General features: G+C 42.7%; 2 protein-coding genes across 14 annotated transcripts in view; one reads left to right on the forward strand and one right to left on the reverse strand.

Annotated features, from left to right (window-relative positions):
- Positions 1-26,652, forward strand: part of CTPS2 (CTP synthase 2) — a 108,646-nt gene that overhangs the window by 39,752 nt on the left and 42,242 nt on the right. Inside the window, exons 14-15 of one of the 13 annotated variants that reach the window (XR_009538440.1) lie at positions 1,667-1,742; positions 5,353-5,502. The exons of the other annotated variants lie outside the window; for them this stretch is intronic. The gene's annotated coding sequence lies outside the window, so the exon portion shown is untranslated. Of the gene's footprint in view, positions 1-1,666; positions 1,743-5,352; positions 5,503-26,652 lie in introns of those variants that run through there. 13 annotated transcript variants of the gene reach the window in all.
- S100G (S100 calcium binding protein G) lies at positions 20,664-24,320 on the reverse strand. The gene is made up of 2 exons (XM_060137549.1): positions 24,186-24,320; positions 20,664-20,768 (listed from the first exon to the last, which is right to left on the reverse strand). Exons 1-2 carry the CDS (start codon positions 24,318-24,320, stop codon positions 20,664-20,666), a joined length of 240 nt encoding a protein of 79 aa, XP_059993532.1.

Below are 26,652 nucleotides of genomic sequence, written 5' to 3' on the forward strand. Positions count from 1 at the left end.
TCTGCCCATTCTTTCTGCCTTGCTTTTTTCACTTAACTCTGTATGCTGGAGTAGAGATCACTCCGTGGAAGGATATAGAGATATTCTTCACTCATTTTTTTAAAAATAAATTTATTTATTTATTTTCGGCTGCATTGGGTCTTTGTTGATGCACGTGGGCTTCCTCTCGTTGCGGTGAGCGGGGACTACTCTTGGTTGTGGTGCGCGGGCTTCTCATTGCAGTGGCTTCTCTTGTTGCAGAGCATGGGCTCTAGGTTGGCCCGTGGGCTCAGTAGTTGTGGCTCACAGGCTCTAGAGCGCAGGCTCAGTAGTTAGGGTGCACGGGCTTAGTTACGCTGTGGCATGTGGGATCTTCCTGGACCAGGGCTCGAACCCCATGTCCCCTGCATTGGCAGGCGATTCTTAACCACTGCATCACCAGGGAAGTCCACTTCACTCATTTTTATAGCTTGCAATTCAGACTATAATGAATTGTAATTTCCCAGCCAGATGACACTTTTAAGTCTTATGCTCAGAAGACTTAATACAAGTGAAGAGTTCCTTACAAGGCTTTAACAGAAACATATGTCCTGACTAATGGCTGAAATGGCTGTGCCAGGCGAACCTTGGGTTTTCTTTTAGAGAATACTTTGGGATAGGAAGTGATTTTACCAGTAGGTGCCACTGTTAGATAGCTTTGGCAAGGTTAATTCCTTGATGACTATACTTTACTCTTTGTGTGTGTGTTTGCATATTTTTAAGACATTTATACACAGGATAAAAAAGTTAAGCCCTACAGAAAAGGTATAAAGCTGCCTCTCATGTGCCCCTACCTTACCTCAGTTCCCTTACCCAGAGGTGACTACCTTCATCCATTTCTTTTGTTATTCTTCCAAAGATTGTGTGTGTGTATGTGTACAAATGCCTACCTACAAACATATATGGACATATGTTCCCTTAAAAAAATACATATGCTACCATGCTTGAGACATCGTTCCCCTTGCTTTTTTTTTTTTAATAAATTTATTTATTTTATTTATTTATTTATTTTTGGCTACGTTGGGTCTTTGTTGCTGCGTGCGGGCATTCTCTAGTTGTGGTGAGCAGGGACTACTTTTCGTTGTGGTGTGCGGGCTTCTCATTGCAGTGGCTTCTCTTGTTGCAGAGCACAGGCTCTAGGCGTGCAGGCTCAGTAGTTGTGGCTCGCGGGCTCTAGAGCGCAGACTCAGTAGTTGTCGCGCACAGGCTTAGTTGCTCCTCGCCATGGGGGATCTTCCCGGACCGGGGCTCGAACCCGTGTCCCCTGCATTGGCAGGTGGATTCTTAACCACTGCGCCACCAGGGAAGTCCCCTCCTTGCTTTTTGTACTCATCACTCCACATCAGTGCACAGAGATCTTCTACGTGCTTGCCTTGCTCTACACATCATCTTTATTTAAACAGTCTCATATTGATGAATATTTAGGTTGTGTCCATTATTTGCTGCTTTAAATCATTGCTGCAAATTAGTATGTGTACATATGTTCTCGTAGCGACACATACACACTTCTATGGGATGAATTCCTAGAAGGGGAATTGCGAAGTCAGAGGAACTGTGCATTTTACATTTTGATAGTTTCTATACTCATAAATGAGATGAGAACAATAAAACCTAATTGCTACTGAACATCTTTATGTCCTGCATTCAGGTTGTTGGAGAAAAATAGCCTTAAGAGCCACCATTTATGAGGATGGGGAGAAGTCTTATTGAAGGAGAAGACTAAGGTGATAGAATCACCAGGGAGCAGACACCAGGAAGCCTGGGGAATCCCTTAAACTTGAGCAAATAACCATGACTTACAGTGGGTAATGGCCATTCTGGCCCTTCTCGCTAAAAAAGTAAATAGCTTTGGAAACCGGGAGCCTCCTGAAGGGTATATTTGCAGCTAAAATCTGTTTCATGGGTGTTGGGGAGAAAAATAATTTCCCTCTACTCTTCTAGATTCTTGGCTGAGGCCCCCTGTAATAAAGGAATAACAAGGGAAAAACAAACAGAAGCTTAATAACATGGATACCTCCTGTATACCCAGGAGTATACAGAGTTTCTGAGTAACTCCCAGAAATGGCCCAAGCCACCATCTTAAGTACCGCCTCCAGCTACAGAGAAGAAAAGAGGATGTTGGGGGTGGAGGTATTTATGGGAGGTTTTCAAGGCAAAGCACAGTAAACAAGGGTGAGTTTGTTATGCGGATTTAAGTCCCTGCCTTCTCCATTGAGAAGAGTTGCTAGAGATTTAGAGTCACCCTTCTCTTCCTGGTACAGAAAGGGAGACACCCTTACAAATGGAGGTTTCCCTTATAAATGCAAATGTCTCTAACAAAAGGGTAACTTCTGTTCTATTTTAGAGCTTCTCCTACATCTCCTGTTTCTTAAAAATAATCAGCCCAGGATAATCTTTATGCCAAAGAGGTATATTTTGTGTGTGGGGGGCAAATTCTGCTCCCCTTCGTGGGCCATCGTGACCCTCCTTTGGCATGCATGATTAGTCTTATGGTTGCTTATTAAATCAGTAGAGATACTGGCATACAGCACAGATATCTAAGAGGGGGCGTCTCTTGTGCACGTAAAAGGAGAAATAGTTTTTTTCCTAAGAGTGAAGGTAGAGTCTTTCTGAGTCTGGAAGTACCAGGAGAGAGTGAGGAAAATTTATTTTATTGTGCCATTTCTCTGCTTGATCCACAAGGTGCAATAGAAGGCTCTGGAACTTTGCAGAATATTTAGGTTCTACAGCAAGTCTGACTTTCTGGCCTGCTTTAAAGCAGCTTGGCCCACCTTCTAGATGATGTGTACCAGGAACGCCGCTGTAGCTGACTTGTATTCTGACTCTGTATCAATCACATGGCAGCTGCTGACACCCTTGACTTTGAATTTGGCTTCAGATCTCTCCAGTTCATGTGGAGGATAGCTCATGGCATTGTAGAGTTTATATTTAGAATGTTTTTGGCTTTTGAGATATATATAGGAAGAATGATCTCAATCTGATGTTTAGGTATGTGGATATGCATAATTTTTAGCATTTCTTTTCTGTTTACTGAAAAGAGTAACTTAAAAATATGAATTTACGTTAGATATGGAAACAGAATCTGAAAACAGAATCCATGTTCCACATTCAAACACATCTACACAGACTGGTGTCAACTAAAAAAATAATACAGGAGGCTGCAAATAGGAAAAGAGTTTATTTGGAATCTTAAGAATTGCAATTTGGGGGAATTCCCTGCCAGTGGTTAGAACTCCGCTTCCGCTGCCGGGCGGGGGAGCCCGGGTTTGATCCCTGGTCGGGGAACTAAGATCCCACAAGCCCCGCTGCATGGCCAAAAAAAATCTGGGTAACCCTAAAAGAGTGTTCTGAGGAAGAGAGAGTCAGGACTTATAAAGACAGAAAGCCAAGAGGTTGTTAAAAGTTGCCTGGTAGGAATTGTGATGGACTGTGATGCGAGTCAGAGAATACTTGCCCTGAGGAATCATGAGTTGTTTTAGGGTAGGGGTCCAGTAAGTATCTTGAGTTTCTGGCCGGTGTTCTGAAGCCGAATCTGGCCTCTGTACCCCGAAACCAAATTAAATTTCAGAGACAGAGTTTTAGGTGAAGTAGAAAAGAATAGCTTTATTGCTTTGCCAGGCAAAGCAGTGGACTAATGCCCTTGAAACTGTGTCACCGGGAGGGGGTAGTGAGGAGTTTTACAGTAATGGTTCAAAGAGGGCGTGATCAGCTCGTGGACGTTCTTCTGATTGGTTGGTGGTGAAGTTGGAACCTTCTGGTTCCAACTGGTCTGGGGTCTACCTGCTTGTAGGCAGCATGCAGTTAACTTCTTCCACCTGGTGGGGGCTTCAGTATCTGCTGAACAGCTCAAAGATATTGTTATATGTGTCCCTTGAGGGGAACCAGGACCCTGCCCCAAGGCGGCACTGTTGTTTCTCTTGACTGTTCCTCCCTTGTCTCCGCATCCCCTCCCTTCCCTAATTAACACCGACCTGCTGGAACTCAGGGAAGGTCAGGGGGCCTGAATGAAGCCTATTGCCTGTAATCAAGAAATGGGGGACATGGAAGGGCTTTTGTGCTCAGGAGCCTCACAGGGTCCTGCTTGATATCAGTTCTGATGACTTCATTGGGTCAAAAGGTCAGATTCCATCCAGGCTGACACGTGCCTAAGTCATACTTCCTTAGTGGCCTCCTGGCTCCATTTTAGAGAGTTCTCTTAGCAATACTGAGTCCATTTGGATTTTTCGTTTCACATATGTACACTTGGATGGTGCTATTGGTAAGGAAGAGTGAGAAATGTGAAGCATTTTAAGCAGATGCAAACGGAGATTTGAGATTGTGGCATTTGATATTTCAGTTTTGGTTATTTATCATAGATGTGACTTCTTTTACCGCCCCCCCCCTTTTTTTTTTTTGCGGTACGTGGGCCTCTCACTGCTGTGGCCTCTCCTGTTGCGGAGCACAGGCTCCGGACGCGCAGGCTCAGCGGCCATGGCTCACGGGCCCAGCTGCTCCGCAGTATGTGGGATCTTCCCGGACTGGGGCACGAACCCGTGTCCCCTGCGTCGGCAGGCGGACTCTCAACCACTGCGCCACCAGGGAAGCCCCTACCCCTTTTTTATCCAAGAATTTTCAAAGTCAAAATTAATTTTACATCTGACACAGTGGATTTGTGATAGTCACATATAATTAAAAATGCATTCAGGTGAAGGGTAATTTGTGTTATATACTAAGTATAATTAATGCATAACATTTTCCTACCTTTAGTTGAAGCCCTGTTAAATTAAATATTTTCTACTTTCATTTATTTTTCAACAATTTCATATGGAAAGCAAATTAAGAGGGTTAAAAAACCCAGACAGCCACTTACAGTAACCTTCCAGGCAACTTTTATAAATTTGAAGACTGCTTTAATTTAGAACATTGTAGTAAGCATCTCCCAACTAACAAAATGATCTTAAAGAAGTCATTTGGAGCTTAGTTTGGGCTAAAGAACTTTTTTCTCATAAAAGCAGTGGTGGGGAAGACAGCTGTACCGTGTGTAAAATAGCTTTCTATGGACCAGTCTGGGAGCCTAATAGTCACTTAATCCTGTCTCTGTGGGGACCATAGGTTCAGAGCTGATATCAGGCTGTTACTGGAGTCTACTTTTTAAAAGGAGTCAGCACAGCTGGGAGTAAGCCCCCATTAGTGAATCAATAAGGGTAGCCCATAATTTTAACAATAACTGAATGACTAAATGAGTACTTCAAAGCTAATGTATTTGAAAGCTTTTATACATTTAGCTCAATGAGAAATGCCTTAGGAATAGGTATTTCAACAACTTCAAAGATTTTCTTTTTTTTTTTTTTGCAGTAGAAATAGCTGGATTCTAGTGGAAAGAGATTATTAAGAAAAAACTCACTGTGCATTTGGCACTCGTCCACTTAAGTGCAGTCCTGACTGTAGCGTATAACAGATGAGCAGCTGCCACAACCCTGCGTGCATGCAGTTTAGTTGGAGACACAAGACACAGACGCCTGAGACGTACAACCAAATGTGTGGCAGTATGTGACTACGCCCTCAGTAATGCTACCAGCTCTGACAACCAGGACTTCTGCCATGAGAGAATGTTCTGGATCTGTGCCATCCTTTATGGCAGCCACGAGCCACATGGGGCTGTGGACCACTTGAAATTTAGCTAGGGTGGCCAAGGAACTGAATTTTATTGTTTTATTTTTATGTTATTTATTTATTTATTTTTGGATCACTCCCTGTCTCTCCCAGCTTCTGGTTGCTCCCAGAAACCCTTAGCTTCCTTGGCTACATCACTCTTCGTTTTTGGAATTTTATTTGATTTATTTTTTTATACAGCAGGTTCTTATTAGTCATCAATTTTATACACATCAGTGTATACATGTCAATCCCAATCGCCCAATTCATCACACCACCATCCCCACCCCCCTGCCGCTTTCCCCCCTTGGTGTCCATAAGTTTGTTCTCTACATCTGTCTCTCAATTTGTGCCCTGCAAACCGGTTCATCTGTACCATTTTTCTAGGTTCCACATATGTGTTAATATACGATATTTGTTTTTCTCTTTCTGACTTCACTCTGTATGACAGTCGCTAGGTGCATCCACATCTCAACAAATGACCCAATTTTGTTCCTTTTTAATGGCTGAGTAATAGTCCATTGTATATATGTACCACATCTTCCTTATCCATTCGTCTGTCGATGGGCATTTACGTTGCTTCCGTGACCTGGCTACTGTAAATAGTGCTGCAATGAACATTGGGGTGCATGTGTCTTTTTGAATTATGGTTTTCTCTGGGTATATGCCCAGTAGTGGGATTGCTGGATCATATGGTAATTCTATTTTTTGTTTTTTTAAGGAACCTCCATACTGTTCTCCATTGTGACTGTATCAGTCTACATTCCCACCAACAGTGCAAGAGGGTTCCCTTTTCTCCACACCCTCTCCAGCATTTGTTGTTTGTAGATTTTCTGATGATGCCCCTTCTAACTGGTGTGAGGTGATACCTCATTGTAGTTTTGATTTGCGTTTCTCTAATGATTAGTGATGTTGAGCAGCTTTTCATGTGCTTCTTGGCCATCTGTATGTCTTCATTAGAGAAATGTCTATTTAGGTCTTCTGCCCATTTTTGGATTGGGTTGTTTGTTTTTTTAATATTGAGCTGCATGAGCTGTTTATATATTTTGGAGATTAATCCTTTGTCCATTGATTCATTTGCAAATATTTTCTCCCATTCTGAGGGTTGTCTTTTTGTCTTGTTTATGGTTTCCTTTGCTGTGCAAAAGCTTTGAAGTTTCATTAGGTCACATTAGTTTATTTTTGTTTTTATTTCCATTACTCTAGGAGGTGGATCAAAAAAGATTTTTCTGGGATTTATGTCAAAGAGTGTTCTTCCTATGTTTTCCTCTAAGAGTTTTATAGTGTCCAGTCTTACATTTAGGTTTCTAATCCATTTTGAGTTTATTTTTGTGTATGGTATTAGGGAGTGTTCTAATTTCATTCTTCTTTTTTTTTTTTTTGTGGTACGCGGGCCTCTCACTGTTGTGGCCTCTCCTGTTGTGGAGCACAGGCTCTGGATGCACAGGCCCAGCGGCCATGGCTCAGGAGCCCAGCCGCTCCGCGGCATGTGGGATCTTCCCAGACCAGGGCATGAACCCGTGTCCCCTGCATCGGCAGGCTGACTCTCAACCACTGCGCCACCAGGGAAGCCCTCTAATTTCATTCTTTTACATGTAGCTGTCCAGTTTTCCCAGCACCACTTATTGAAGAGACTGTCTTTTCTCCATTGTATATCCTTGCCTCCTTGTCATAGATTAGTTGACCATAGGTGCGTGGGTTTATCCCTGGGCTTCCTATCTTGTTCCATTGATCTATGTTTCTGTTTTTGTGCCTGTACCATATTGTCTTGATTACTGTAGCTTTGTAGTATAGTCTGAAGTCAGGGAGTCTGATTCCTCCAGCTCCACCTTTTTCCCTCAAGACTGCTTTGGCTATTTGGGGTCTTTTGTGTTTGCATACAAATTTTAAGATTTTTTTGTTCTAGTTCTGTAAAAAATGCCATTGGTAATTTGATAGAGATTGCATTGAATCTGTAGATTGCTTTGGGTAGTAGAGTCATTTTCACAATATTGATTCTTCCAATCCAAGAACATGGTATATCTCTCCATCTGTTGGTATCAGCTTTAATTTCTTTCATCAGTGTGTTATAGTTTTCTGCGTACAGGTCTTTTGTCTCCCTAGGTAGGTTTATTCCTAGGTATTTTATTCTTTTTGTTGCAATGGTAAATGGGAGTGTTTCCTTAATTTCTCTTTCAGATTTTTCATCATTAGTGTATAGGAATGCAAGAGATTTCTGTGCATTAATTTTGTGTCCTTCAACTTTACCAAATTCATTGATTAGCTCTAGTAGTTTTCTGGTAGCATCTTTAGGATTCTCTATGTATAGTATCATGTCATCTGCAAACAGTGACAGTTTTATTTCTTCTTTTCCAATTTGTATTCCTTTTATTTCTTTTTCTTTTCTGATTGCTCTGGCTAAAACTTCCAAAACTATGTTGAATAATAGTGGTGAGAGTGGACATCCTTGTCTTGTTCCTGATCTTAGAGGAAATGCTTCCAGTTTCTCACCATTGAGAATGATGTTTGCTGTGGGTTTGTCGTATATGGCCTTTATTATGTTGAGGTAGGTTCCCTCTATGCCCACTTTCTGGAGCATTTTTATCATAAATGGGTGTTGAATTTTGTCACAAGCTTTTTCTGCATCTATTGAGATGATCATATGGTTTTTATTCTTTAATTTGCTAATATGGTGTATCACATTGATTGATTTGAGTCTGTTGAAAAATCCTTGCATCCCTGGGATAAATCCCACTTGATCATGGTGTATGATCCTTTTAATGTGTTGTTGGATTCTGTTTGGTAGTATTTTGTTGAGGATTTTAGCATCCATATTCATCAGTGATAGTGGTCTGTAATTTTCTTTTTTTGTAGTATATCTGTCTGGTTTTGGTATCAGGGTGATGGTGGCCTCATAGAATGAGTTTGGGAGTGTTCCTTCCTCTGCAATTTTTTGGAAGAGTTTGAGAAGGATGGGTGTAAGCTCTTCTCTAAATGTTTGATAGAATTCACCTGTGAAGCCATCTGGTCCTGGACTTTTGTTTGTTAGATTTTTAATCACAGTTTCAATTTCATTACTTGTGATTGGCCTGTTCCTATTTTCTATTCCTGGTTCAGTCTTGGAAGGTTATACCTTGCTAAGAATTTGTCCATTTCTTCCAGGTTGTCCATTTTATTGGCATAGAGTTGCTTGTAGTAGTCTCTTAGGATGCTTAGTATCTCTGCAGTGTCTGTTGTAACTTCTCTTTTTTCTTTTTTTTTTCTTTTTTTTTTTGCGGTATGTGGGCCTCTCACTGTTGTGGCCTCTCCCGCTGCGGAGCACAGGCTGTGGGCGTGCAGGCCCAGTGGCCATGGCTCACGGGCCCAGCCGCTCTGCCGCATGTGGGATCTTCCCGGACCGGGGCATGAACCTGTGTCCCCTGCATCGGCAGGCAGACTCTCAACCACTGTGCCACCAGGGAAGCCCTCTGTTTTCATTTTTAATTCTATTGACTTGAGTCCTCTCTCTTTTTCTTGATGAGTCTGGCTAATGGTTTCTCACTGTTGTTTATCTTCTCAAACAACCAGCTTTTAGTTTTATTGATCTTTGCTATTGTTTTCTTTGTTTGTATTTCATTTATTTCTGCTCTGATCTCTATGATTTCTGTCCTTCTGCTAACTTTGGGTTTTGTTTGTTCTTCTTTCTCTAGTTCCCTTAGGTGTAAAATTAGATTGTTTATTTGAAATTTTTCTTGTTTCTTGAGGTAGGCTTGTATAGCTATAAAATTCCCTCTTAGAACTGCTTTTGCTGCATCCCGTAGGTTTTGGATCACTGTGTTTTCATTGTCATTTGTCCCTAGGTATATTTTGATTTCCTCTTTGATTTCTTCAGTGATATCTTGGTTAATTAGTAATGTATTGTTTAGTGTCCATGTGTTTGTGTTTTTTACATTTTTTTCCCTGTAATTCATTTCTAATCTCATAGCGTTGTGGTCAGAAAAGATGCTTGATATGATTTCAGTTTTCTTAAATTTCCTGAGGCTTGATTTGTGACCCAGGATGGGATCTATCCTGGAGAATGTTCCGTGCACACTTGAGAAGAAAGTGTAATCTGGTGTTTTGGGATGGAATGTCCTATAAATATCAGTTAAACCTATCTGGTCTATTGTGTCATTTAAAGCTTGTGTTTCCTTATTAATTTTCATTTAGGATGATGTGTCCATTGGTGTAAGTGAGGTGTTAAAGTCCCCCACTATTATTGTGTTACTGTCGATTTCCTCTTTTATAGCTTTTAGCAGTTACCTTATGTATTGAGGTGCTCCTATGTTGGGCATATATATTTATAATTGTCATATCTTCTTCTTGGATTGAGCCCTTGATCACTATGTAGTGTCCTTCCTTGTCTCTTGTAACATTCTTTATTTTAAAGTCCTTTTTTTTTTTTTTTTTTTGTGGTACACGCGCCTATCACTGCCACGGCCCCTCCCGTTGCGGAGCACAGGCTCCGGACGTGCAGGCTCAGCGGCCATGGCCCACGGGCCCAGCCGCTCTGCAGCATGTGGGATCTTCCTGGACCAGGGCACGAACCTGTGTCCCCTGCATCGGCAGGTGGACTCTCAACCACTGCTCCACCAGGGAAGACCCTAAAGTTTATTTTATCTGATATGAGTATTGCTACTCCAGCTCTCTTTTTTTTTTGCGGTACGCGGGCCTCTCATTGTGGTGGCCTCTCCCGTTGCAGAGCACAGGCTCCGGATGTGCAGGCTCAATGGCCATGGCTCACGGGCCCAGCCACTCTGCAGCATGTGGGATCTTCTTGCACCGGGACACAAACCCACGTCCCCTGCATCGGCAGGCGGACTCCCAACCGCTGTGCCACCAGGGAAGCCCTCCAGCTTTCTTTTGATTTCCATTTGCATGGAATATCTTTTTCCATCCCCTCGCTTTCAGTCTGTATGTGTCCCTAGGTCTGAAGTGGGTCTCTTGTAGACAGCATATAGATGGGTCTTGTTTTTGTATCCATTCAGCAAGCCTGTGACTTTTGGTTGGAGCCTTTAATCCATTTGTGTTTAAGGTAATTATCGATGTGCATGTTCCTTTGAACATTTTCTTAATTGTTTTGGGTTTGTTTTTGGAGTTCCTTTTCTTCTCTTGTGTTTCCCACTTAGGGAAGTTCATTTAGCATTTGTTGTAGAGCTGGTTTGGTGGTGCTGAATTCTCTTAGCTTTTGCTTGTCTCTAAAGCTTTTGATTTCTCCATGGAATCTGAATGAGATCATGCCGGGTAGAGTATTCTTAGTTGTAGGTTCTTTCCTTTCATCACTTTAAGTATATCATTTCAATCCCTTCTGGCTTGTAGAGTTTCTGCTGAGAAATCAGCTGTTAAACTTATGGGAGTTCCCTTGTATGTTATTTGTCGTTTTTCCTTTGCTGCTTTCAATAATTTTTGTCTTTAATTTTTGCCAATTTGATTATTATGTGTCTCGGCATGTTTCTCCTTGGGTTTATCCTGTGTGGGACTCTCTGCGTTTCCTGGACTTGAGTGGCTGTTTCCTTTCCCATGTTAGGGAAGTTTTTGACTATAATGTCTTCAAACATTTTCTCGGGTCCTTTCTCTCTCTCTCCTCCTTCTGGGACCCCTGTAATGTGAATGTTGTTGCGTTTAATGTTGTCCCAGATGTCTCTTAGGCTGTCTTCATTTCTTTTCATTCTTTTTTCTTTATTCTGTTCTGCAGCAGTGAATTCCACCATTCTGTCTTCCAGGTCACTTATCCATTCTTCTGCCTCAGTTATTCTGCTATTGATTCCTTCTAGTGTAGTTTTCATTTCAGTTATTGTATTGTTCATCTCTGTTTGTTTGTTCTTTAATTCTTCTAGGTCTTTGTTAAACATTTCTTGCATCTTCTCGATCTTTGCCTCCATTCTTTTTCCGAGGTCCTGGATCATCTTCACTATCATTATTCTGAATTCTTTTTCTGGAAGGTTGCCTGTCTGTACTTCATTTAGTTGTTTTTCTGGGGTTTTATCTTGTTCCTTCATCTGGTATATAGCCCTCTGCCTTGTCACCTTTTCTGTCTTTCTGTGAATGTGGTTTTTGTTTCACAGGCTGCAGGATTGTAGTTCTCCTTGCTTCTGCTGTATGCCCTCTGGTGGGTGAGGCTATCTAAGAGGCTTGTGCAGGTTCCCTGATGGGAGGGACTGGTGGTGGGTAGAGCTGGGTGTTGCTCTGGTGGGCAGAGCTCAGTAAAACTTTAATCTGCTTGACTGCTGATGGGTGGGGCTCGGTTCCCTCCCTGTTGGTTGTTTGGCCTGAGGCGACCCAACACTGGAGCCTACCAGGCTCTTTGGTGGGGCTAATGGTGGAGTCTGGGAGGGGTCACACCAAGGAGTACTTCCCAGAACTTCTGCTGCCAGTGTTCTTGTCCTCACGGTGAGCCACAGCCACCCCCTGCCTCTGCAGGAGACCCTCCAACACTAGCAGGTAGGTCTGGTTCAGTCTCCTATGCAGTCACTGCTCCTTCCCCTGGGTCCTGATGTGCACACTACTTTGTGTGTGCCCTCCAAGAGTGGAGTCTCTGTTTCCCCCAGTCCTGTCAAAGTCCTGCAATCAAATCCCGCTAGCCTTCAAAGTCTGATTCTCTAGGAATTCCTCCTCCCATTGCCGGACCCCCAGGTTAGGAAGCCTGACGTGGGGTCAGAACCTTCACTCCAGTGGGTGGACTTCTGTGGTGTAAGTGTTCTCCAGTCTGTGAGTCACCCACCCAGAGGTTATGGGGTTTGATGTTATTGTGATTGTGCTCCTCCTACCGTCTCACTGTGGCTTCTCATTTGTCTTTGGATGTGGGGTCTTTTTTGGTGAGTTCCAGTGTCTTCCTGTCGATGATTGTTCAGCAGTTAGTTGTGATTCTGGTGTTCTCGCATGAGGGAGTGAGAGCGTGTCCTTCTGCTCCGCCATCTTGGTTCAGGGCCTACTTCACTCTTATCTCTATCACCCTGGTCACATTGCTTCCTCCTCTTCCTATGTCTCTGTGTCTTCTCTTCTGTGAAGGAACTGAATTTTAAATTTAATTTAATTTAAAAAAAAATTTATTTAATTAGTTTATTTTGGGCTGTGTGGGGTCCTCGCTGCTGTGCACGGGCTTTCTCTAGTTGAGGCGAGCAGGGGCTACTCTTTGTTGTGGTGCGCTGGCTTCTCATTGTGGTGGCTTCTCTTGTTGCAGAGCTCCGGCTCTAGGCACGCGGGCTTCAGCACTTGTGGCACGCGGGCTCGTTAGTTGTGGCTCGTGGTCTCTAGAGCGCAGGCTCAGTAGTTGTGGTGCACAGGCTTAGTGACTCTGCGGCATGTGTGATCTTCCTGGCCCAGGGCTCGAACCCATGTCCCCTGCGTTGGCAGGTGAATTCTTAACCACTCTGCCACCAGGGAAGTCCGTAAATTTTATTTAATTTTAATTGATTTTAATGTCAATAGCCACCTAGTGTAGTGGCCCAGGTATTGCACAGCACAGGTAGACCTTGGATACTTAAGAATTCAGGGTCAGGGGTGGTGAGAGGGGGGAAATACTGTGGATTACAGTAAGAAGGGAAGATTGTGACACTCTTGGAGAGTTCATTGAAGGCAGGGGAAGCTTATGCTAGGCTGGAATGTCCAAGATTTTGTCATAAAATAGCGTGGCCAAAGCACATCTCTCCTGTACAGAAGTGGAAGGAAATAAAAGGGATTGGTGTGAATTTGTGGAGGTCCTTGAGTGTCAGTGTCAAAATTCATCCTGAAGAATCAGGGAATGAGTAAGATAATACCTGCCAACCTTGACATATTATGTAATTGATAAATACTGTACTCGTTAGTGAAGACTTTTCAGTAGAAATGGGTACTTTAGGAGGATTCAGCTGCCGTGGGAGACGGAGGGATGAGAGGGGAGAAAAGACTTCAGGCAGTGCACAAATCTGCATCACAGTCTTGCCCTTGTTGACTGTGCTTTTCCTAGTCACCTCCCATAACTGACTCTACCCACCTTCAACATCCTCTTGTCTGTGGCTGAAGTTGGTATTTAAGGTTAGGGTTTTGGCCATTTTGGTGAGTTACTCAGTTTTCCTGGGTCTCTCCCATGTATACGTGTTATTAAACTTTGATTTTCTCTTGTTAATCTGTCTCATGTCAATTTAACTCTTAGACCATCCAGAAGACCTTATAAGGGTAGAGGAAAATGTCTTCCTTCTTAACCACATGATGTTTATTTGTTGTGTTTCCTCTCTTTTTCAATGCCCAGTGCTGCCCCTTTTCTGCACGTTGTCTTCAGCGTTGCTCCTACAAATCCCAGTTGAAATACTACTTCTTAGGTTAAGCCTTTCCCTCGCCTGATCTCAGAATCACTGACTTAGGATCTCAGAGGTCTGACAATTTGTATCTCTTATGGCATCTTGTATAATACCTTGCCTGTAGTAGGTGCTTTACGTATGTTGGAATTGAAAGAGATTGTGTATATTTACTTTGTGAGAGGCTGATTGAGATCGAAACCATAGGCGAAAATGGGAAGCTAGCATGACCTAAACATTAGAACTCAAGAAAGCACATACAACAAAAAATAAAACTCCAAGCTATAGACTAATATCGGTTATTAATAAAGATGTAAAAACCTTAAATAAAATTTTAGAATGTCTAATTTAATAGTGTTAAGGGATAATCAGTCATGAATGGATAGTGTGTTTATCCCGGGAATTAAATTGATTAACACATCATACTGTTCAAACAAAAGAGTGAACCCCCGTATCACCATAGACACTCAATAGGCAGCGTACAGTATCTACACCCTGGTGCTCACAATCTCATAACAAACTTGACAGGGTGCTTCAAACAAGAGAAAGAATATCTCTTACAAAACAGTACCCAACCATAAACTCAGTGGGAGAATAAAGATCATCCCTGACTTATGATGGGGTTGTGTCCTGAATATTGGAAGTCAATGCATTTAATACACCTAACCTACTGAACATCATATTTTAGCCTAGCCTACCTTAAATGTGCTCAGAACACTTACATTAGCCCACAGTTGGGAAGAACCATCTCACACAAAGCCTATTTCATAATAAAGTGTTACAAATCTCATGAAATTGTTACTGAACCAAACTTGGGTCCACCTGCCCGATGCACAGCAAAGCCAGTCTGCTGACACCGGGTTGTGGTGAAGGACGGGACAGCGTTTATTGCAGGGTGCCAAATAAGGAGAACGTGCAGCTAGTGCTCAAAAGACCCAAACTCCCCAATGGCTTTTAGGCAAGGGTTTTTAAAGGCAACATTATGGGAGAGGGTCGTAGGGTGCCTGATCAGCTCATGGACGTTCTTTCTGATTGGTTGGTGGTGAGGTAACAGGGTGGTGTTTCAGGAATCTCAATCATCAGTCTTCTGGTTCCAACCAGTCTGGTGTCTGTGTGCAGACCCTGTGAAGTCAACGTCTTCCGCTTAGTTTCTGCAGAACAACTCAAAGATATGTGTCAGATCGTTGTCTATATCCCTTCAGGAGGAACTAGGAGTCCTGTGACTCTGTTGTTTAAGCTAGTAGTACTTTTCTTGTTTGATTGCTTTCCTTTGTTTCTACATTTTCCACTTCTCTAATCATTAACTGGGTCTGCTCTTTGGAACCCGGGGAAGGTCTAGGCGACAAAAGCTTTTTCTACAAACAAGCAACAGGAGACAAGGAGGGGCTTGTACCCAGGAGGGCCTCGCAGGGTCCTGCTCTGTTTCATAATTTATTGAATACTGTACTGAAAGTGAAAAACAGAATGGTTGTCTGGGTGCAGAATGGTTGTACATGTATCAGTTGTTCCCCCTCGTGATTGCACGGCTGACGGGGAGCTGTGGCTGCCACCGCCCAGCATCACGAGAGGATTATATTGCATATCTAAAGCTCAGGAGAAGATCAAAATTCAAAAATTGAAGTACAGTTTCTACCGAATGCACATTGCTTTTGTACCATCTTAAAGCTGAGAAATGGAAAGTTGAAGCATTGTAATTTGGGTACCATCTGTAGTGGGGGATTCCCATAAAAACCAGAAATAATAAAAGATATGTACTGTTGCGATTAATGAAGTAGTTAAAATGAGACTGATGAATGCTGTCTGGGGAGTGAAGTTGATGCTCTCCTGCCTGTTTGTAGCGATATGAATCAATACAACCTTTTGGAAGTCAACTAGGTGGTCTCTTTCACAAAGCATAAAAATATTCATACCCTCTGACTTAGACATTTACTTCTCCGAAATTCTCCTAAGGAATCTGATATGTTGACAAAGAAGTGAACAGGTATTCACTATAACATTAGTTAGAAGAATCAGAAATGTTAGTAATTTAAATGCCCCACAGTGGGGAAATAGTTGAGACCATTAAGCGGTATCCCTACAGTGGAATATAACTAGTCATTAGAAATGTTTAAGGCTTTTGATGCTATGAGAATGCTCTTGTATGAATTAGAATGATACAGATTGTGTTTAAATATTCCCTGATGGTGTATAAAAATCTCCTTTGTTTCTTGATGGAAGGGTTAGAACTCATTTTTCTTTTTTTCTGGTTAAATTTCTGAGTGTTTGAAATAGGTTCCAATATGCACTTCCCAAAATTTAGACGGTTGTATGTTCTGACTATTCCAAATAAGAAAGAGGATGAAAAGAGGCTCATTATGAAAAGCAACAATATGGTATTTTACAAATGTTTTCTTTTTATTTAAAATTTTCTTTTATGCTTTTTGATGGGACACACATTTACAGCGTTGAAAAACCAAAAATGTACAATAAAATATGAAGTGAGAAGTGGCTTTCACACCTCTGTCCCTCATCTGCCCAGTCCTTTCCTTGAAACCGAGCAAGGGGTTGAGTGCTCGCTGCTCAGAAAGCCAAACTCTGACAGCGGGTATTTGCAGCAAAGTAAGGGTTTATTGCAGGGTGCCAAGAAAGGGAGTGGGAGGTGAGCCTCAGATCCCCTTCAATTTGGTCTTTGAGTTACGGGGCTTTTAAAGGGGAAGGACAAAGAAGGTGGGGCTAATCATTGTCTTGTGACATTTGTTAATCGCAGTTTCAAGAGTCAGGATGCCTAAGGTTTATGAGTCTTTGGCCAGGTTGTCCATGACCTGGGGAGGGGGGCAGTCTGTTAGCTCATCCTGCCCTGGAGAAACAGCCTGAGTATGTTAAGGATGTTATGGACAAGAGCACTTTTAGTCCTCTGACTCTGGTTGATCATTGTTCAGTTAGCACAGGATTGAGGTCAGAGGGGATGAGAAAGGGGAAAAAGGTTTTAATAGAGAGGTTAATCATAAACTCGGCAGGGGAATTCAGTTTTAGGGGGACTCGGTTTCATACTAACATGTGACCACTGATACTAGTTTTGATTTTGATCACAGGCGTCAGTAAGCGGCAGCGAGCAGTAGCTGGAAGCAAGATCTTAGTTCCGGGACCGGGAGTCCTAACCACTGGACCACAGGGGCCAGCAGCTAGGGCCTGGGTCCCTAGTTCTTGCCTGCCTTGTCAAGAAAGAATTCAGGTGAGGAGGCAGAAGGTAAAGAGAAAAGTGAAAAGTTTACTGGAAAAGCAGAGTACATGCGGAAGGAAGCACAGGCGAACTCAGTGAGAGAGTCATGAGAGTCGGGCCTTTGGGAAGTTTAAACCCTTTATGAGGGGGCAGTCTTGCGGGTCTTTGTCTTCTTCTTGGCCAATCGTATTGTTTTGACCCCATGGCTAATTTGTCTCTGGACCTTCCCCTGGGTGTACGCGCACCCCTCAGTCAAGATGGCTTTCATTGCAAAGGCCTCTGGGAGGGAGGTAGCAGGACTTACTATGGTCTGGCATCTCCTGCCTTTTTGACCCTGTGAAGGCTTTTGTGCATGCGTAGTGTCTCCCTTGCCCCAAGGATGGGAAATGTATGACCTCTCAATCTTTTAACAGGGTTTAGCCCCTCTCTGTCTCTGCCATAAAAGTGTCCAGTGTCCGGTTATCTACCCTGTTCCTGTTTCTTATATCGAGGTGCAGATCTCAAAATATAGACAGGAGTCCGGTCATAAATATGTAGTCCTGGAGCCCGTTTGTCTCTTGCCCCAGGAAATGTAAACCGGGGGCTGGTAATGATTATCTGGCCTGGAGCTCATCTTCTTCTTACCCCAGGAAGTGTGAACAGGAGGCCAGTTGTAAATGCCTAGCCTGGAGCCCACCTATCTCCTGCCTCAGTTTCTTCTGTGTCCTTTCAGAGATTTTTTTTTTTTAGCTCATGTTCAAGCAAATTTAAATATATGACCTCCCCCGACCTTGCCCTCAAGTCACTATCTACTGCCTAACTCATTTATGCCTGGCCCACTTTGGGTCACCCTGGCTGGCCTTGTTCTAGATTCTTACATCACCAGGACTTGCCTATCTGAGATGCAACTCCTCAGCCTATGGACAGCCCCCTGCCCGCTCTATGGGTTGCTGGGGAGGAAGACATTTTCCTCTACCCTTCTAGGTTCTTCTGGCTGGTCTAAGGATTAAATGGACATGAGAGAGATTAACAGGAGAAAATCACACAAAAGTTGAATAACATGAATACATGGGAGAGAAGGCTTTCACCTTGAATACCATCTTTGGCTAAAGACAAAAGAGGGTGTGGACAGTGGGGAGTCAGTTATGGGAGGTGACCAGGAAAAGCATGGTAAACAAGGGTGAGCTTTTCATGCAGATGTAAGCCTTTGCCTTCTCCATTGATTAAGTTTCTAGAGATTTGGTCATCCTCCACTTCTTGGTACAGTCAAGGAGACACCCTTACAAATGGAGATTTTCCTTATGCATGTAAATGTTTCTTACAAAAGGATAACTTCTACTTGGTTTTCAGCATTTCTCCCATGTCTGCTGTTTCTTAGAAAATAACCAGCTTAAAAGAATTAATATGCCAAAGAGACATAGGGGGGCAAATTCTGCTCCCCTACAGGGTGAACGAGGTGGGGAGTGGGTGTGTGCCCACCTTGGAGTGCCTTCAAGTGCACAGTTGAAGCCACTGGGAAAATTACAGCAGCCAACTTGACTGACATACCCAGCACACACTTCAAATATGTTAGGTTAAAAAAACTGACTCAAAGGCAGTACTTTTCAGGCAGTTTTTCTCAGCTTGAGAGTAAGGTCATAGCAGAATCTTCAGGAGGGCTTGTGTAGTTTTAAAACCATTCAATGTTGTCATTTCCTGCATTTTGAAAGTGGAAATAATCCCATACCTTTCTGATGTCAACTACAGGAAGTAACGTGTGGCAATTTTGGCTCTAGAGCATGAGTTAAAAATAAAAACATCGAAGAACATTGTTCAAAGGCATGCGCTATTGCTCCCAATGTTACCCCAAAACTAGCTTCACCTCTTCGTGGGTGTTGAGCCAAAAGATGCAACCAAGCCAGAGAGTGGGAGGAGGAAGGATCTATTACTTGCAGCAAGTAAGGAGAACACCAGGGATCTTTCCCATAGCAGTGTCTCCCTGAAAACCGGGGAAGTTTTAAGCTAAGGGTACATGCATATTCACGAAGGGGTTTGGGTGGTCCACACAGTCCAAGCTTTAGTTGATTGAAGTCACAAGGGTCAGAAAAGGTCGACATTATCATCCCTTAGGTTCCAGTTGATCTGGTGGTTGAGTGCTTCAGGCTAGTCTTTACTGCTGAAACAGAACTGGGGGTCTTTACAAGTGATATATTATCTTTCCTATTGTTACTGCTCTTGCCTGATAACAGTCATTTGTTCCTTCATTGTTTCCTTAAGGTAATTAATTACTGAGACCTGTTCAAGGACAAGCATTATGGCCAGGCTTAGATCACAAAATGGCTTAGGCCAAAAATGGGTTCTCTTATGTCAAAAAAACCAGCCATGCCTGGTTTTCTTCCTCTGGGGACGTGCTACCCTATGTGCTTACACCACAGAGGTTAAAATTGCTTTTGAGGGGGCGGTGGTGGGTCAAAAAACCATCTTACACCATGTCTAAAGCACAGATACGAATGTGGTACATAAACAGGTATACACACAATGTATATGTGGAATTAAAATTTTGTTGGAGGGGCAGTTGGGAAAAGAATGTCTAACAAGGCTCATTAGGAGGGTGATAATGAACAGAAAGGTTGAGATGCTGGTCAAAGGGAATGGATGCAGTGCTGATGATTTGTGGGTGTTTCCGAGGAGGGGAGAGTGGTGGTCAGGATAAAGACCTGGCTTCCAGGGCACTGCTGTGGTGGGCTGCCGTGGCCAACTTAGACTGATTTGACTTTGCCATTTTAACTGTCTGGTAAGGGGCAGAAGAAAGTTACTCCTCTCCCACGCTCCTCCCTCTTTCCCTCCCCCCAGCTGGATTCAACTAGTAGAACCTGAGGACTAGCTGTTCCTCAGATACCCAGCGTCCCAGCATCGCAGGATGCCAGAGCTGGAGGGCCCTATGCCTTCCTGTCCCTTTTATTTTCCACATCACATACTAGAACCAAGGCCATCCCCTCAGTGATGGAATGGAACTGACTCTCTGGACATACATTCCTTTTGCTCCCCCAAAGGGTCATTGATTCAAGAGGCACAGCCGGTGCTGGGAGATGACTTTAAAGACAAGTGTCTGTTTTATGAAGTCTGTTTCTCCATAGCCATTGACTAGAGTGAAATACGAGTTGATGTTGGGAATGATGTGAGCCCTGCGTGGCTGCGGAGGGACAGCAGGGAGGGGGTTATTCTGGTGGACGAGTGGAGGGAGGGAGTTGGTTTGACTCGTCAGAATTCTTTCCAACTCTCCGCCACCATCTTTGTGGTCTTGGTCAAGATCGTGGAACTATTCTGGGCCTTTTTTTTTTTCTTTATAAATCCATAAATTAGATGCATCAAATTAAGGTTACTTTCAAATCTAGTAAGCTACAGGGGTCAGTACTTGACAAGGTGAGACGTGTCTAAGGATTTCTTTATTCAGTAATTAGACCTCACTGCTTGATCATTACAATTGCAAAGAATTAAGTGGAGACAATGGTGGTTTCATACAGAATAGGGCCACATCCCAGGCACTCTTCTTTCGGTTCTTAGAATGATCTGTTTTGTTTTTTCCTTCACTGGGATATCTTTTTTACTAACACCTGGAATTCTTCGAAACTAACTTCTCCATCTCCATTCCTGTCCAGTTCTTGAAAGAGGTCATCTAGGGTGCTTGGACCCTGGTTTTAGACAAAAAGGATGGGATAGAAGAGAGGAGAGAAAATGATTCAGTTACTGCTGCACATTTTCCGAATTAGAGACACTGGGTCTGCGTTCCTAGAAGGCAACCGAGTTTTCAGTCATATGTTACTGAAAGAGATGAAAAAACCAACTTTAGTTGTAGTATTGCTTCATGTCACAGAACTGCCTACCCTTTTTTTAAAAAAAAAACTATATCATACATTTATTATTTTAAAATTGCTAATGTGTATTTTAAAATAATTGGTTTCCTATGTAAACTAAATCTAAATCATTCTTTTGAGAAGAAGTCCCAGGGCTTTACTTGACTGCCGAGGGGCCCTGCTCCAAGATTTCCCTGGTAGCTGGTTTGGCATCCAGCCCCAGAGCTGGACGAACATGTGATCCTAGGCTTGCCATGGGCCAGCCCCGTGCCAGAGCTTTTCCTTATCCTGTGCAATTCTCCCAGCTGCCGTGTGGGGGAGATCCACTTTACAGATGAGAAAACTGAGGCTTTGAGACACCCGCTGACTTGCTCAGCGCCCCCAGCTGGTAAGTAGAGGGCTTGGGGTTCAAACACTGACTCCAGAGCTCAACCCCTTAATTAGCAACCACCCTAGTTTTTCCGCAAACCCCGGGTTGCAGCCCACTGCTATGCTATGCAGGATGACTTTGGCTCAGTGGTTCTCACACTTTGGCATGCGTCAGAATCACCAGGTGGGCATGCTGACCTTAGTAAACCCAAACTGATGGGTGGTCCTACTCCCAGAGCTTCCGATTCACTAGGCTTGGGGTGGGACCTGAGAATCTGTATTTCCAACATGTTCCTGGGCGGTGTGGATGCTGCTGGTCCAGGACTGACTACTCAGAGAACCACTGCTTGTTACATCAGATCATGTTCAGCTCAACTCCCTTTTGACTACTGGTATTCCTGTAGTGAATTAAGCAGAATTAATTTTTGTCTCTGCTGTAGGGGTGGAAAATTTTCCCTTCTTCCCTTCTGGGAACCTTCTGGGTTCTTCGGCCGGTCTATTAATTAAATTGACATAGATCAACAGGAGAAAAACAAGTTTAATTACATACGTACAGAGTACCCCATAAAAGTATGATACCCAAAGGGCAGCCAGGTAACTGAGGCTTATATAACATCCTGGGCTAAGGCTACAAAAGGAAGGAAGGCCATTCAGATGTAGGCAGAGATGTTTGGAAAACAAAAGTTTGGCCTGTTATACAGATAAATTTCTTAGGACAAAAGGAATCTCTAGCAAGAGCTCTCTTCCTGGTAAAAGAAGAGCTCTGTTCTTTGCAGTATAAATTTAGGCAGCTGAGTGGGAGGTAAAGAGTTTTCCCTGAATCTTTGGGTTTTGATTTTTTTTTAGTTCCAAGTAATCTTCATGCTAAAGTGGCATATTTCAGGGAGACTTGTTCTGAGCCACAACTCTGACTTTCAGGTTAGGAGTTTCTGTGGCAAAATAGTACCCAGGAAACCTATTGAAATAACAGTTTAGTTTATAAGTCAGCTTCAAAAAATTTTTTTAAATTGTGGTAAAAATCGCATAAGATAACATTCCCCATCTTAACTATTTTTAAGTATACGGTTCAGTAATGTTAAGTATGTTCACATTGTTGTGCAACAAATCTCTACATCAAGGTATGCTTTAATCCCTAAGATTCCTGTAAAGACACTTGGCACTTAGCTATGCTCACAAGACCAAACTGTGTTAGTTATTTAGCATCTGTTTTATAAATACCAAGCACTGTTTTCCTGAAGCATTTGCTACATTCTAAACCATACAAGGTGATGTGATGTAAACAGTATAGCTTAGAAAACCTTAGAAATCCATATGGAAATGTAATCAGTACATGACTTGATAAGTAGATTTTTCACAACTTACCATTAGTCTTCCTACCTTTATCCTAATTAGAAAAGTTATATGTGCTTTTTTTTTTTTTTTTTTTTTTTTTTGCCATACGTGGGCCTCTCACCGTTGTGGCCTCTCCCGTTGCGGAGCTCAGCGGCCATGGCTCACGGGCTTAGCCGCTCCGCGGCATGTGGGATCTTCCCAGACCGGGGCACAAACCCATGTCCCCTGCATCGGCAGGCGGACTCTCAACCACTGCGCCACCAGGTAAGCCCCATATGTGCTTTTTATAGGAAATACATAAAATATAGAAAAATACAGAAAAATTCACCAATCTTACCTTATTTAAAAACAAATTGTTTGAATAGATTGCCTAGGCTTCCCTGTCAGATTATTATTTTTCTTCTTTTTATTATTTTCTATTATTCCTATTATTATTTTTCTTCCTTTTGTTTTTTTTTGAAAAGTTGAATCTTTCTCAGAAACACTGGTTTTTATTTTTGATTAGAAAGTCTCTTTTTCTGCTAGTACTTTTAACTTTTTAAGTTATTTCACATTTTAACTATAAGACAATATCGATTATAAGGTCATCGAGTTCAGCTACTTCACTTTTTAGTACTAAAAACAGAAACCTCAACAACTAAAACTAGAAACCTTCTCATATGTCATATTGACAGAAGGGACATTTCTGGTTAAAAACTGAGAACCAAATTCTGAAGTTAGAGCTAAGTAGGGACCAAGTCAAATGTAACAGGTAGTTGCACAGTTGCTTCCATTTTGAAGATGGTTTTTAGTTCCAAGGGAAAGAAAGTGTATTGGAGCAAAGAGAATTAACCTTTCCCTATTCCTTATTGCCTCTAGATGCATTTTGATGTTGATAACTCTGGGATGGTTTTGATCAGAAACTTTATGGCTGAGGAAATGTAATCCTTTCCTGAAAGTTGTTTAGAAACTCCTGGTTGCTCATTAGCACAAATGTAAATGCTTTTGAAATAGAAATGGGTGTCACCAGAGGGCAATTTATCAGCATGAGGCCGGTTTTCTTAACAGACTGCCAAGTAAGTGTTGGTCTAGTTGAGAGATCCTACCTATTACAGAGGAGCACATCCAAGTCCAGCTCCTATAACCATACAGGCCTCGTTGTTTTCCTAAAGCCTGGCACAGGGGTGCTGAATCCAGGCTGAAGGCCTTAGTGTGTTTGCTTGGCAACCTGCGGGTCTTCCAGGCCTAGCTCGGTAAGAGTGCGATCATGGCTTCTGTTTACTATGGCTGGTCCTGGGGAGTTCTGAGTCAAGGCTGTGGGCAATAGAAGGCGTAGTCCATGCTTTCTAGGAACTTGCCTTCTGAAATGTGGCCTGCCCTCAGGGGAGGAAAGCACACATTCAAGCGCCCTCCCTCCGGTGATGCCCATGCCTGGGCTGCTGGGCGCTCCGCCTCAGATGGAGCTCTGATCCGTCTCGTCGTGGACCTCAGCCTCTCCCCGCGTCCTTTCCTCTCTTCTCTCCTCCCTTCCCACCATCGCCGCCCCATCAGCGGGCTCTGTGGTGGTATACTCACTTTCAGTAAACTGGGGAATTCAGTCTGAATCAATAGCTTCAGCTCCTCCTTCGACAGCTGGTTTGGATCACCTTCTTTGGCTGCGTATTTTTCAAAAATGCTCTTCAGTTCTTCAGGAAACTTGTTTGTACTCATTTTGGTGTCCTGTAAATTGGGAAAGAAATGAACTTACCAAAAAGGTGAAGTATTTTATACTGATGATTGCCAGGAGGAGTTGAGTGCTTTTGGGCTGTTTCCTTGGCATAGGTGAGAGAGAATAAAGAAAAGGGGAGAGGAAGATAAAGAGGAGGAGGAGGAGAGAGGGGGCGGGAACTGTGGGAATCACAATGTACCAGTGACTGAAAACGTGTTTTAAAAATAATCATCAGGCTTCCCTGGTGGCGCAGTGGTTGAGAGTCCGCCTGCCGATGCAGGGGACACGGGTTCGTGCCCCGGTCCGGGAAGATCCCACATGCCGCGGAGCGGCTGGGCCGCTGAGCCTGCGCGTCCGGAGCCTGTGCTCCGCAACGGGAGAGGCCGTAACAGTGAGAGGCCCGCGTACCGCAAAAAATAAATAAATAAATAAAAATAATCATCTTAGGTAGGTTGTTAAATGTCTGTTTTTGGAGTATATCTGTTAGAAGATAGTCTTTGGAGCCAAATACTTTTACTAGTAATTATGACATTTTTCACTTTTTAGGTACCTGTTCAGCACTCTGTAGGCTGTGGTCTTGAAGAAACCTGACCACAGCTTCTAGCCTCTTAAGTTACTGGTAATATCTTTAGATGGCACAAACCCACTTTTTCTCTAGACCGTGATCTTTCACACCATTCTGAAAGGAAGCAGAAGCAGCTACAGGTAGTACTAAAAGCACACTTACCTGGTCGTCCAGCAGTGAGGCAGCTGGAAGAATCAAATAGGAGTATGAGAAGCTGAGCAGGATCCTGCGACTTTTATAGTCTTTACACCTACACCACCCTGATTATGAAATTTTCCTTTTGTTTGCCATTTAAGGGTAATTATTAATGGTTTCTGAAACCCAAGCCTAAGACTGCATGAGCTTCATAATTAAGGGCAAGATCCAATAAAGGGCCACCTCAACAGTTGCTTAATGGTTCAGAGTCCCAAGTATAAGCTTGGATTCTTTACCCCTTAGATTACATTTTCCCTACAATGTGGAACTAGGATATTTGCTCACTGTTCACATTTCAGAAAGCTCAGATATGGAGGGTTGTTGTTTTTCAATTTAGTTGCATATTTAGGCTTGAAAAAAATAATTTTCTGCACATCAAGAAAAAAATGCTGAAATAGATAATTAAATACTACGTAGTTTAAAGAATTGCCTTATAGCCTTTGAAGTCCCTCTGATGTTTTGTACATATAAGGTGGTTAAATTTTTTTTTAATAAACATCCACTTTTTAAAAATAAATAAATAAATAAATAAATAATTTGGCTGTGTTGCGTCTTAGTTGCTGCGCGCGGGCTTTTCTCTAGCTGTGGTGAGCGGGGGCTACTCTTCGTTGCGGTGCGCAGTCTTCTCATTGCGGTGGCTTCTCTTGTTGCGGAACGTGGGCTCTAGGTGCACGGGCTTCAGTAGGTGTGGCATGCGGGCTTAGTAGTTGTGGCTCGTGGGGTCTAGAGCGCAGGCTCGGTAGTTGTGGCACACGGGCTTGGTCGCTCTGCAGCATGTGGGATCTTCCCAGACCAGGGCTCGAACCCGTGTCCCCTGCATTGGCAGGTGGATTCTTAACTACTGTGCCACCAGGGAAGTCCCTAGGTGGTTAAATTTTTGAATAACTGAATGAATGAATAAAATATCATTGAGAAGCAGGTTTAAGAAGTCGGGGGAAGATACACAATAATTTGTGGTTTCATTTGGCAAAGCAAGATTGCCAAATAGCATGGTCATTTTTCAACTTTTTCATTATTTGTTGTTCGCATATGTGCTTTTTATTTCTTTTCCTTGCCAAATCTATTTTGTTAATCATTCTAAAAACTCGTGAAAACACTTGACTTACTTTTATTCAATTGGAATTACTTCAAACTTTTGGAACTGCCAGGATTTAAAATTGGAGACTAAATTTATTTCTCTTAGAAAGAGTTCTATGAAAGAATTAGGACATTTCCTGGGAACATTGATCCGATACTGATTGTAACTCACAAAAGGGGGTTCCAGATCAACTTTAAAAGCACTTACCAGCTTTTAAATACTTGTATATGTCCACACTTTTTATGGACCTTTTCTATATTTAGTTTTCTATGGCCCTTTGTTATATTGCAGACAAATTCAGGATTAAAGTATTGGACTGTATTTCTCTCTGAGGCTTTTCAGTTCTAAAATTCTAAGGCCTTACTTACCTTGGAGAACAAATGTGAAATCTTATATATAGAGTTCCTTAAAAGCTGCCACCAGTCCTGAGTCCTGATCAGTCCATGCACCTTAGCGGTCTTGTGTATGTTATTCTCGCTTTTATTGCAGATTATTT

Source organism: Lagenorhynchus albirostris, chromosome X (assembly GCF_949774975.1).
Source record: "Lagenorhynchus albirostris chromosome X, mLagAlb1.1, whole genome shotgun sequence".
NCBI classification, from domain to species: domain Eukaryota; kingdom Metazoa; phylum Chordata; class Mammalia; order Artiodactyla; family Delphinidae; genus Lagenorhynchus; species Lagenorhynchus albirostris.

Bases quoted from the DNA above. Each gene is read 5' to 3' on its own strand.
- S100G (XM_060137549.1), bottom strand. From the start codon at position 24,320: ATGAGTACAAACAAGTTTCCTGAAGAACTGAAGAGCATTTTTGAAAAA. The intron at 20,769-24,185 runs GTGAGTATACCA...GTCTAAAACCAG, and splicing joins AATTCCCCAGTTTACTGAAA to GGTCCAAGCACCCTAGATGA.